Source organism: Schistocerca cancellata, chromosome 3 (genome assembly GCF_023864275.1).
Source record: "Schistocerca cancellata isolate TAMUIC-IGC-003103 chromosome 3, iqSchCanc2.1, whole genome shotgun sequence".
Classification (NCBI taxonomy): domain Eukaryota; kingdom Metazoa; phylum Arthropoda; class Insecta; order Orthoptera; family Acrididae; genus Schistocerca; species Schistocerca cancellata.
This window is the reverse complement of record NC_064628.1, coordinates 676074893-676087882: the sequence shown is the minus strand read 5'-3', so window position 1 is coordinate 676087882 and position 12990 is coordinate 676074893. Positions and strand designations below refer to the sequence as shown.

General features: G+C 39.9%; 1 protein-coding gene across 1 annotated transcript in view; it reads left to right on the top strand.

The window, feature by feature from the left end:
* The window catches only part of LOC126175650 (phosphatidylinositol 4,5-bisphosphate 3-kinase catalytic subunit delta isoform), a 178729-nt gene that overhangs the window by 114077 nt on the left and 51662 nt on the right, over window positions 1–12990 (top strand). Inside the window, exons 11-12 of the mRNA XM_049922542.1 lie at window positions 1161–1304; window positions 5359–5458. Coding sequence (XP_049778499.1) covers window positions 1161–1304; window positions 5359–5458 — 244 coding nt within the window. The remainder of the gene's footprint in view (window positions 1–1160; window positions 1305–5358; window positions 5459–12990) is intronic.

Sequence of the window (12990 nt, the reverse complement as noted above, 5' to 3'; positions counted from 1 at the left end):
TTGACTTTTTACGCAGATCTTTATTAGTCTTGTACCAGTGTTGGGCCATATGGCACTTAATTATTGCCTGTAATGGGTTATCTGGCATGGTAAGGTCTGGGTTTTTTTAGCGGCCATTCCAAAATGGGCTGGTGATGCTGAATCACACCCAATTCAGTGGCCTTGAAATTATTTATCAAGGAACTGACAAACATAAATAGAAAAACTGTGCTGGAGTTTTGTCCATGACTTCCTTGTCTTTGAGCCGACACATGATCCATGATTTCCTTTTCTTTGAACCGAGGTTTAACCACATTTGCAACATGGCCAAATAAGAATTTCTGTTCACGTACCCTTCAAAAAAATGTGGTTCCAAAAGATACTGTGATGTCATCCTGGTCTGTATTATTACATGGGAAGGGTTCCTTTCCAATTCTACCATGTAATAGGGATGTTCCTTAAACAAGAAAACCACATTCCACCTGTGTGAACTGCGATATATTGCACATTCATCAGAAAATACTCTAGAGCAAGAAGCACAGCAATCTTGCAATGCTGAAACAAAACAATAAAAAGCACCACATTATTCAACAAACCTTTGCTGTGAAGACAGCTTTGTTAGCCTGACACAGCACTGTTCTGACCTGTTGATCATAAACTGCAAATATATTGACATGCATTCTGATCATGTTCTGATGTTGACAAGGTGGTTTTCTTTATAATGTTGATCCACAAGCTCTCTGGTTTGAAACTGTCAGTAGGATAATTTTATGACCACTATTTCACATCAACCCAGGCTGAAGTATTACTTAATACCTGAAGTGTTGAGAGAATGCTCTTCTGTTGCAGTTATAGGTTTATTGCTCATAAAAAACATGTTGATAATGAAATTATAGGTCTTACCTTACCAGTTCATGGCATTAATTGAAACTGGTAGTGATGGCCAACAAGTCTTTTTCCATCACTATGATCCCTACACTGCCTGAGCAGTGTTCCCTCAGAATGAGAAGTTACCTCTGCTACTGACTGTAGTTAACTTTCAGGGTCTTTAAAGTTTTGTGATTTGCCCTAGTGATTTTTTAAAGTTATTCCGTGCCCTTTTTGTTCCATAAATATAAAGTTAGTATAGTTTTCATAATTATTATACATAAAAATTTATCGTAATTTTTTATTTGTTTCAGTGATGAAGACCTCTCATTGTACCTGCTTCAACTTGTCCAGGCACTGAAACATGAAGCTTATTTGTACTGTGATCTTGTAGAGTTCCTGTTACGCCGTGCTCTGATGAACCAGAAAATAGGTCACTATCTTTTCTGGCATCTCAGGTAACGATGAGACTATTTTTAGTGTGACACTGAAGTTACACTTATTTGTGATAAACTAGTTGCTAGATGTTTCATTTTGGCAGACATATCATTTATAATTTGTGCAAGTTTGCAGCGTTGCTTTTTGTATCTTGTGTGTGTGTTAGGATCGCTAATTGTTTGAGTTTGTGGAGGTAATATTGTGTCTGAAAAGAAAAAAATGTGATGAGTGTGTTACCAGTTTTGATTTATGCCATTAAATGTGAAAGATTTCCAAAACTGTAGATTCATTAGTGAACAATGAAGATAGCATGTTGAGAATTGTTAGGATAGACCACAAAACAAACAAATGGATCATGTGCAAACTGGCATGAATTACATAATTATTACAGTAGTGAAAATGAAATGGAGGTAGTCAGGACATGGAAGTTGGGTGGATAGATGGCAGTTCATTGCTGGATTCCAGTAGGTAAGAAAATATTGAGATGAAAACCTAATGAAAGATGGGTAGATGCCCTTAGCAAACATGCAGGAACAACATGAAGGTATGTAGCTGGAGGTCATAATCCATGGAGAAGTCTGGAGGAGACCTTCATCCAGCAATATATCTCAAATGGCTGATGATACATATTTGCTCATTTGTTTGCAGCTTGTGTTGAAGAAAACTTGATCTATAAAACTACTCCATCTAGTCCGATTTTTGTGATAAAGCTTTTTGTATATTACTGCAATTACACCATCTCATTTCAGATAGTGAACATCTAGAACCTTAGTCATTAGCATTATTATTTTTTAGTGTACTTTTCCTCTGACATTCAACTGTGAACAAATTTTGTACTCTCATACTGATTTAAAGACCTTACCACCACCAGTGCACTTCGTATTTTGCTATGAAACAAATATTATAATACCATATGTAGTAATTACATGCTCCTTAATGGGGAATTTGATACTACCGTCCATATGTCATTCATTGAGTGAGTTATGAATGTATTTGTATATAATTGAACTGATAGACATTTGCTAAAATGTATTTGAAAGATGAGGGGAGAATATTCAGTTCAGATCTGATGAACAGGGCAATTGTGGTTAAAGTACAAATACACCATGAATTTGAGTCTAGACAAATACACATGAAATAAGACAGTGAAGATGCACCTGTGTTTAATGGTACCATTTGAAGAATGTTGCAGAAAAAGATATTATTACATTCTTTCTACAAACGTGTGCTGGGAAACTGGTAGAGAAAACTTAATGGCAGTTCAGTCATGCATGAAGCCTGCAATGACTGCAAGTGACACTGGTGGAAAGTCTATCAGAAAATTCTAGGAAAGGCAATGTATGGATCCAAACCCTCCATCAGTCTGCTGTGAATTACTCTGGTTTTGAAGATGAAAAGAGTAAACAGGAAGCTGGAACGTTAAATTCTGCATTTAAAAATCATTTCGTGCTTGAGAGTATGATCATATCAATGTTGGGTCACCACACAAGCTCACATATGAGAGAGGGACCGATATAAGAACCCACAGGAATGAAAAACAATTGTGACTGCTCAAAGCTGACAAGACATCAGGCCATGGCAGAATTCTGTATACATTTTACACTGAATACGCTGAAAAATTAGCCTCTTTCCTACTTCATACATATTGGAAATCTCTTGAAGAGTTGAAAGTTCTATGCAATTGGAAATGAGCCCGTGTCATTCCTATTTGCAAATAATAATAATAATAATAATAATAATAATAATAATAATAATTTGAATGCATAGAATTACAGACTAATATGTTAACATTCATCTTTTGCTGAATCCTTGAGTGTATTCATACATTATGATGTTGCTGGGGGACAAGAAGCTTCTCTGAAAAAGTCAGAACAAAATCAAGAAAAATCACTGCTTGGAACATAGCCTGCTTTATTCACATAAATCTTGCGCACAATTTCAGAAGAAAAGCTAACAACTCACCAGATATTACGGGAATAGGATCGTGAAAAGTCACACAGACTAGACTGACAACTGTGTTGCCTTTCAGACAAATCTGTTTCTGAGTTGTAGTAGACACATGCAACATACATATGTGCGCATGCACACACACACACACACACACACACACACACACAAATATACATGTATGACTACATTGTGCTGGATGAGTTACATAATGCAGGTTGTCTGGGGTGAGAGGTCACGTTGCGTGTAGTGGACGAGGGGAGAAAGGAGGTGGGGAACAAGAGGGAAGGTTGGGGGAGGTGGTTGACAGCTGAGAGCAATTGGCAGCAGGTGCACAGAATAGGACTGTAGCACTAGTGAGCTTATTCTGGTTGCAGGTGTGGGATGTTGTGTACATTGCACAATGGCCTGGAAGAATTGATTGGGAGGAGCAGGTAGCACAGATGGGTTGGAAGGGTGTGTCACATAGGTGATGTGTCAGCTGTCTTTAAATGTGCATAAATGTAATATAATGCCTGTAACATAGAAAGTTTACAAGTTTAGCAGTGGACATGTTGAACATGTCACATTGATATAATATTTAGTGGTGAACTCATAAGTTATGTACTCTTAATAGGAAAGGTGAATGGAAGACTTAAATATGTTGGAGGAATTTTGGGAAAGTACAGTGTATCTGTCTGTATAGGTAATTGCATACAAGGTGTTAGTGCAACCAGTTGTAGATTATTGTTTTTCTTTTGGAGTCTTTATGAAGTAAGAATGAGAGCAGTCATCAAACAAATTTTGAAGTATGCTGCTAGGATTGTAGCAGGTTGATTTAGCCCATTTGAAAGTGTAACAAACATTCTCTGACAACTTCAAATGGGAATCTTTGGAAGAAAACTACTGATGTTCTGATTAAATCTTGTTGAACAAATTCAGAGAACTGGTGTCAGAAGAATACTGTCCAACAATCTGCTGCCATCATTATATTATCGCATAAGGATCATGAAAATCGAATATATTGCTTCCCCCTACTTATACCTCCTGAGGAGATCATGAATGTAAAATTAGAGGAATTCTAGCGGGCACGGAGGCTTTTCGGCAGTCGTTCTTCCCATGAACCATATGCGAGTGCAACAGGAAAGGGAGGCAATGACAGTGGCACGTAACGTGCCCTCTGCCACACACCGTTGGGTGGCTTGCGGAGTATAAATGTAGATGTAGATGTAGAAAATAAGAGAGAGTATGGCATTTACAGATGCATGTAGGCAGTTCTTTTGATTCTTTGTTCAATATTTGAATGAAATAGGACAAAACTTTTCTTATATTGATACATGTGTACAGTGACTTGCACAGTATATATGTAGATTTGGCCAAACGCAAAAATTATTTTTCTCCTAATTTAACTCTCTCTCTCTCTGTCTCTGTCTCCTCTCTCCTCTCCTCTCCTCTCTCTACTCCCGCTCTGCCATTGTACTGTCGCTCCTCCCTCTTTGCCTATCATCTTTCTCTCCCCTTCCATTCTCTCTACCTTCACTTCTTCCACCTGTGTTTTCTCCCTGTTTCACTCTCATTCCTTCCTTCATACACCATCATGTGAATCTCTCACCAGCTTCTTTTGCTATGATCTACCCTTCTCCTCTTCTTTACTTTACCATTCTCATTCTCCCCCTCCTCCTCCTCCTCCTCCTCTGGAGGATTTCTTGCGTTTTGAAATATATTTGTACACACTATCATGATAGATTATTAAAAAAGCACTATGATATTTTTCACTGGAAACACTTGATTCCAGAAGGACAGCTGACGACTGTGGAGGGGAATCATATTTTGAAACTAAATTGATACAAGAATGTGTTGTGCCAACACTTCATGCTGTGTCTCAGCGTTCTGTTAAATTGAAACTCGCATGCAGCATATGAAAACCTGAAAGGATTTTATAAATTCTCTTAGGATGCTGTGTTGATGCACCATAAAGTCTTTGCTTTTGTTTGTACATGTTGCACACCATTTTATTTTCTAATTATTATTCCTAATGTCATGGAAAAGCTGACTATGTAAAAACTCAGTATGTAGTATTCGTAAATTAAAATTTAATCAGTTTTGCAGTGCTGCTACAAAAATGTAATTCAGAACCTTCTGACGCAGGTCTGAGATGCAGGTGCCCTCAGTTTCAGTGAGATTTGGGCTGATACTGGAAGCATACTGCCGGGGAAGCAAAGAACACATGAGGGTCCTGGCACGACAGGTATTGTGTGACTTCTCATACTTTAATGCTGAGCATGAGAATTTTTATTTATAAGATAACAGTAAATCTGAAATGCTGTAGAAGTTTTTCCCCATTATCATTATTAACTGGGGTATAAATTCCAGTGGAAGATGTGTACTTGTCTATAAGAATGCAAATGTGTTGGCTGGCAGTTTGTGTAATTAAAATTTTTGTTAAAGCTTCATTTCTTATCTGTGATACTTGAGCACTGTAATTAATAGTAACTGGCAATGTCCAAAAAGAACTACATTTAGATTTAAAAGCAAGTGGTATTTTCAGTCATTGGTAAATAAAAGAGAATAAACCTGGCACATTACATGAAACATTTGCAACTATTTGAATTTCAGGTAAAATGAAACACTGGAAAATCTGGGACGGAATATCACCAATATGAAAAGGATAGTTTGCTATTCACCACATAGAGGAGGCATTGATTGGCATACTGGCACATTGAAAAAAAGACTGCTAGATATTACTAGCTATTGAACTAAGTTGTTTGTGAGATGCAGAAAAAAACAACACACACACACACACACACACACACACACACACACACACACACACAGACAGACAGACAGACAGACAGACAGAGAGAGAGAGAGAGCGAGAGATAGAGAGAGCCATCCACTGTCATCTCCAGGCACAGACCAACTGTGATTGCATCTGATGTGAACAGTGATCTTTGTCTGCAGTGGGTAGTCAAGGGTACAGAAGAAGCATGGGGTGGGAGGTATAGCAGGCTAGTGTGGGGCTAGATACTAGAGTTGCCTTTGGGATAGTGCATCGATGACATGTAGACAGGGCAGTGGGCTGCTAGGTGCAATATTGGGAAATTGTACTTCTTCAAAGTGGGGAGGGGAATGGTGGGGTGGGGGAACAAAATTAGAGGAGTGGAACGGACTATGCAGGTGTGCTGACTGGAGAATAGATGCCATGTGTAGGACTAGGAGTGGGGAAGAGGATAGGTAGGTGAAGGACAGAAACTAGCAAAGGTTGAGGTCAGGGGGATTACAAGAATGAAGGATATGTTGCAGGGAGAATTCTCACTTGCACAGTTCAGGAAAGCTGATGTTAATGGGAAGAAACCATATGGCACATGACATGAAGCAGTCATTGAAGTCAAGCAAATTATGTTATGGGGGCATGCTATGCAATTTGGTGATCCAGCTGTCTCTAGGGCACAGTTTGGCAGTGGCCAGTCATGCAGACAGATAGTCTGTCAGTGGTCATTCTCTTGTGGCATGGGATACAGTAGTATTCCGCCACCTATGCAACATGCTCCACAGCCTCTGCCATCTGGATTCTTCCTACCAACTTCAGCATTGTTGAATTGTATAGATGGAACTCTCCTTGCAGAATATCTTTCATTTCTGTAACCCCGCTGGCCTCAGCTTTCACTATTCCCTGTCCTCAACCTGCCTGTCCTCTTCCCTGCTCCCACTTCAGCCCTACACAAACCTTCTATCCCACCCATGCACTTGAATAGTCCTTTCAGCTTCTCTACTTATCTCCTCTCCTCTTTGCCCTCTCCCCACCTCTTAGAAGAGCCTCCCGATGCTGTGTCTAGTAGCTCGCTACCCTGTTCCCACATCCCTGCCTGCTCCCACAGCCAGCAGTAAATCTTCCCACACCCTACTCTGCTGTCCCTCCTCCCTTCCCACCCCCCACCTCTTCTATATCTCCCACTACCCATGCCATAAAAAATAATAGCTGCTCGCATCAGATGCAGTTACAGTTGAGCCACACGCATGTTTAAAGTTTAAATGTGTGTGTGTGTGTGTGTGTGTGTGTGTGTGTGTGTGTGTGTGTGTGTGTGTGTGTGTTTGTTTGTTATTTGTATGTGTGATGGAGGGCTTAGTTCCAATAGCTTATATATCTAAAAGTCTTCTTTCAATGTGCCTGTCTGGATTTCAGGTAAATTACATACAGAGAGAACTTCAGGTTTCTTAATTGCCACACATTGTCAAGACGTGGCAAGTAAAGGCTAGTAGTGTGTATAGTGTCCAGATTTTTCCTTGTCCATTTTAGATTGACCACATCTTTACACAGAAAGAAGACAATGAGATAAAATCTTCTTGCACCCAAAATGTGCCAAGTGATTCCTTGAGACATGTCAGTGCAAATTGCTTGGCTGCAGGTGGCTAAATAGTAAGAACTCTCTTATCTGTGAAGTACTGGTGGTAATGGTACATTCAGTATGACAGAACTATCAGTGGAGGAGTTTCAATGTCATAGAAAATGGCTGTCATCAGAAGGCAACCAAATGACACAGACAGGAGGAAAGGCATTAAATCCAGAAGGAGTGAGGAACATAGGTTTTACTCGTGTATTCACATCACAGTTTGTCAGTGAATCTTAATCATCCCTGCGGATGAGCACCTCCAACTTAATGCCGAGGTGTAGCCTTCCGTATTAAGGTAACCAGCCATTTCTTTCATGTTTCCACAGTTGTCCCATTACCACAAGGCATGCTCTTTGTCTGTGTGGGTTCCAGCTCCTTATGAACCAACATCTTCCATGATCATCCATTTCTGACCTTCATGTGTCATGAAACTCCTCTTTGCCTGTTTTGTTGCTGTCTTTAAACACTTCTGCACCCAATTCCATGGGGACTCCAAATCTACCACATCATGCCATATAAACAAACTCCTCTCACACGATTAGTTTTCTTTCAAAGTCAAGATCTATAAACAAATAAATAGTGTAGTCTATGCTAAGATGTTTCTGAATCATTCAGAAGAATTTCTTTGGAACAGTAAAAAATTTTAAATTTTTCAGTTGGTTTACATCCAATAGCAACATCTTTATGGATGGGCATGTGACTGAACTACCTTATTCTAATTCCTCCAAAAACTCAATGTACAAAAAAAATGGCTCTGAGCACTATGGGACTCAACTGCTGTGGTCATAAGTCCCCTAGAACTTAGAACTACTTAAACCTAACTAACCTAAGGACATCACACACATCCATGCCCGAGGCAGGATTCGAACCTGCGACCGTAGCGGTCGTGCGGTTCCAGACTGTAGCGCCTTTAACCGCTCGGCCAAACTTAATGTACACACTCTAGTTTGTCACACTATGTTTACTTATTTGTTTGTGAGATCCATGGTCTAATGCAAGCCTATCTAGTTATAATTTTGGCAGCTTGTAAGCCAGATGTAACTTTTGACTTTTTGGTGATGTAACTTTTGACTTTTTGGTGTAGACGACTGTAAGAAGTATGAATTTGTGTAGTTTAGCATTTCTGTTGTTGTTGACAATTACAGCTACTTTCCTGGATGTTGACTTGCATCCTTCTGATGGCTTTATAAAAAGTTCTGTCTAATTTCAATCCACCTATTCTCAGCTTGCCAACATTTACGGCTGCCAACCCTTACATATGAAACACCTGTTTCATACTCTGTAGCAATACACGAATGTTGAATCTGCAGTGATAAACAGTCCTTCTCCTAATTTGCCTCTCCATCTATTAACAGAATCTTCCGTCGGTTCTTGGTAGAACAACATTATAATAATAAATGAAAAGCACCAGTTTGCTTTTGTTCTACAATATTACTTTTATTGCTAACCTGTTTTCTGCTTACAAGGTCATCTTCAGACATTTACTGAGTCATTCTAGTTTACAAACAGATCTCCTGTGCTAAATATTCCATGATCATTATGCCTTGCCCCTATTCTCTGAGCAGGCTGGTGCAGTGGTGAGATTCTAAATGTGTATTCAAGAGGATGTTGGCTCAAATCCCTGTTTGCCCGTCCAAATTTTAGTGTTCTATAATTTGCCTAAATCTCTAGGAAAATGCCAGGCTTGTTTTATTCAAAAGAGCATGGATGACTTCCTACCCCATCCTTCCCCAAACTCTCTGTATTGAGCCTGTCATCGACTCCTCAAAGTGGTTCGCAGCTTGTGATTCAACCCACATAGATTTTTAGTCTGTCCTCATACCATTCCAGTAAATGCCTCCCTTACTTCGGTCCCCCACAATGTGTTCCAGTCCTGTCTCTGAAATGTGCTGTAATATTAGAGACAGGCTTCTCAAGAAAGTATCTGTGCTGTGTATCATTATAGCTGCATCTGCTTCCCTGTTACATATGGTGTAGGCTAATGCTCTAGCATAACAGTGAAGCACTGTGTTTCAAAAGGCATAGGCATCAGTATTTAGCAAGAAATGATTTTTTGGAGATTGATTTCATTACTGCTGTGCTCATGATCTACATTTCTGGTTTTTTTTTTTTTAAATTTGCTTTGGAGAAATTTAACATATTTTTGCTGTTTAGCTTCTGGGTTGGAAGCACTAATAGTGTATGTGCCCAGTGCCTCAGTAGCAGTGCTTGGAGCTTAGCTATGTTGTGTGCCAGCCTGCGACTTGAACCAGACTCTCGCCTTTTCATGGACAGTGCTCCTATTAGAGACTGAAATATTCAGGCATATCTCGTGGTCCAGCTCAGTTATTTAGTATGCCCATATCTTTTTTTCCTGCTGTAAAATCTGGTAGTTGCCACGAGGCACCCATAAATAGTTCAGGCAACAAAAGCATTGTATTCAAAAGCAAGTGCCTGGGGGTAGCATACAAGGGTAATCCCAAAAAGTAAGGTCTCCTACTTTTTTATAAGTACATAGACCTGTTTATTTCTACAATGGTTTACATCAGTTTACAGCTTGAACATTTAGCTATTTTTCGACATAATCACCATTTCTGTCGATGCATTTTTGTAGATGCTGTGGCAGTTTTTGTATGCCCATGTCATACCAGCTTGCCGTCATGCTGTTCAAAAAGTTATGAACCTCTTCTTTCACCTCATTGTCGGAGCTGAATCGCTTTCCGGCCAAATGTTCTTTTAACTTAGGGAATAGGTGATAGTCACTGGGTGCTAAGTCAGGACTATAGGGTGGGTGGGTGATTGTGTTTCACTGAAACTGTTGCAGGAGAGCAACGGTTTGCCGAGCGATGTGTGGGCGAGCATTGTCATGGAGAATGTGTACGCCCTTGCTCAACATTTCAGTGGTGGCTGGTTATCCTGCACTAATGTTCTACAGCATGCGTCAAGATCACACTGAATTGCCCGTTTCAGTTTTTTTTCAGAGTCTCACAGTACCTGTCAGCATTAATTGTGGTCCTAGTGGGCATAAAGTTGACCAACAATACTCCTTTCTCAAAAAACAGTTGTCATGACTTTACTAGCAGACTGTGTTTGTTTGAATTTCCATGGCTTTGGCGAAGAAGGATGCCGTCACTGGCGTGATTGTTGCTTGGTCTCGGGTGTAAACTGGTATACCCAGGTTTTGTTACCCGTGACAATTTAGTCCAGAAAGTTGTCTTGTTCGGCTGCAAGGCAGTGAAGAAATGCGCGGGAAGATTCAACTCGTTGCCGCATGTGGTCCTCAGTCAGCATGAATGGTACCCATCTTGTGCACACCTTCCAGTAATTCAATGTTTCAGTTAAAATTTTGTGAGCGGTGCTTCGGGAAACATCAGGGACCAACATGCAGAGATCATCCAGGGTGATCCGCTGATCTTCACGCATGCTTTGCTCAACCTTCAACACTGTCTCCTCAGAAATTGACAGTCTCCTGCTCCTTTGTTCGTTGTGAATTTCGGTCCAACCAGCTGCAAACTCTCTACACCACTTACGAACATTTTTGACATCCATGCACGACTCACCATACACTTCCGTCAGTTGGTTATGGATTTCAAAGTTTCAGTGGTGGCTGGTTATCCTGCACTAATGTTCTACAGCATGCGTTAAGATCACACTAAAACTGATACCATTTCACTTTGAATAGGAGCCAGAAATTGCACTAAAATTACACCATTTCTCTTTGAATGCAAGCCAGAAATTGCACTAAAATTACACTGTTTCTCTTCAAATGTGTGCTGGTATGCAGATGAAATGGATGAAAACATGTTTTGTAGCACTCTGTCTGTGATAATTAGAAACAAGTGTCAAGTGCTAAAATGGTATTCAGCTGCCCTATGATCAACGCAGAGAAGAGGTGCAGCTGTCTGTTTTCAACTGCTTATGCTGTGATGTGACGTTCTCTCTTCCAGCACTGTGGGTGTGATGTTGCTCACAGCAACATGTGCAAGTGGAGATTAGGAGGGACTTTTGAGGAGCTATTGTTATAGCAACATAGTGGTTGAGTTGTCTAAGGAATGGAGTGGCAATTCATGGACCCGGGTTCAATTCCCACTGGTACCACCTTCTTCTTCTTTTCTGTCTGTCTTCCTTTCTTTCATTTTCTTTTGTTTTAAATTCCTCAGAATGTTAAACTGTTAACTGTGAAACGTAAATATATTTAAAAAGTTCAGTTTATATGCATAAAATTAATATACGCAATTCAGTTATGATTACAACCCCTCTAAGCCAAAAAGATTATTGGTCAGCACGTTGGCATAATTTTGCACAAGCCATCACTGGTAAGCTTTGAGCACGTAAATTTTTTTCATTGAAACTCTTTAGTTAAATCAGTGAGAACTCATTTGATTAAAAAAAATTAGTATGGAATTGGCATTCCTGATTGTTTATTGTAATCCTTTCATGAAATCCCATTGTCCTGTACCAAAGTTGAAACCCTTGATATCCAACAGTTGAAACAATATTTCAGACACCATCTCAAAGAGCTGTCTGATCTACCATCTTCCTACTCACATCACAGAATACAACTACATAAAAAGACCTGACCTATTATACCCTCAAACTCCCCCAAGTTTGTAGCCCCTCATGACATCACAACTCTGACCTGCCGATCTCTTCCATCTGCCACACCTTCCAAAACTTTCTTCCATCATGCCATAAAACACAGAAAAACTCTGAACACTGTTTGTAACCTGGCCACTAAGAACCTCAATCCATAGAAATTTAATACTGTCCAGAGTTCCGACCTTAAGTCCCGCACTCAGTCTCAGTCATGTACAACATGTCCGAGACCTAGTTTCTTCATTCCAGTCCCCACAGTGGAAACACTTTTTTTGTCACCAGCCTCTCTAACCAAACCTGAATGAACCCCCACTTCATCTCTCTATTCAACCATGGCCGTCTCTGATTCCCAACCTCCCACCTCCTGGCTACCTTCAGGAATTACATACCTCAAACCTATCCTCACCTTTCTTTCTTAGGTCTCTTCCCAAGAACACAGACCACAGAGGAGAGAAAAGAGTAGCTAATCACAATATTAAAATGGACCCCAGTTTACTTACCCTCATTGCAGTCAAACTGTTGCAGACAGTATCATTTGGCGACTGTAATTCATCAGCAGTTTCCTTTATGGGGCAATGTAATGGAGCTGTTGTAACTGCAGCAAGTGTGTATATTTTCATACCATAAAGAGTTTCACATACTTGTCTTAATGCTTGCCAATGTTTTTATATTGTTAGTAAAGTCTCATAACACTTCCCTTTAAGAAATTTTTTCATATTTGGGACAGAAAGTAATTTCTAGGGACAGAGGTAGATCTGTAGTCTAATTGAAAAGATTTTATTGGAATTAATGCTAGAATACTACAGAGATTTCT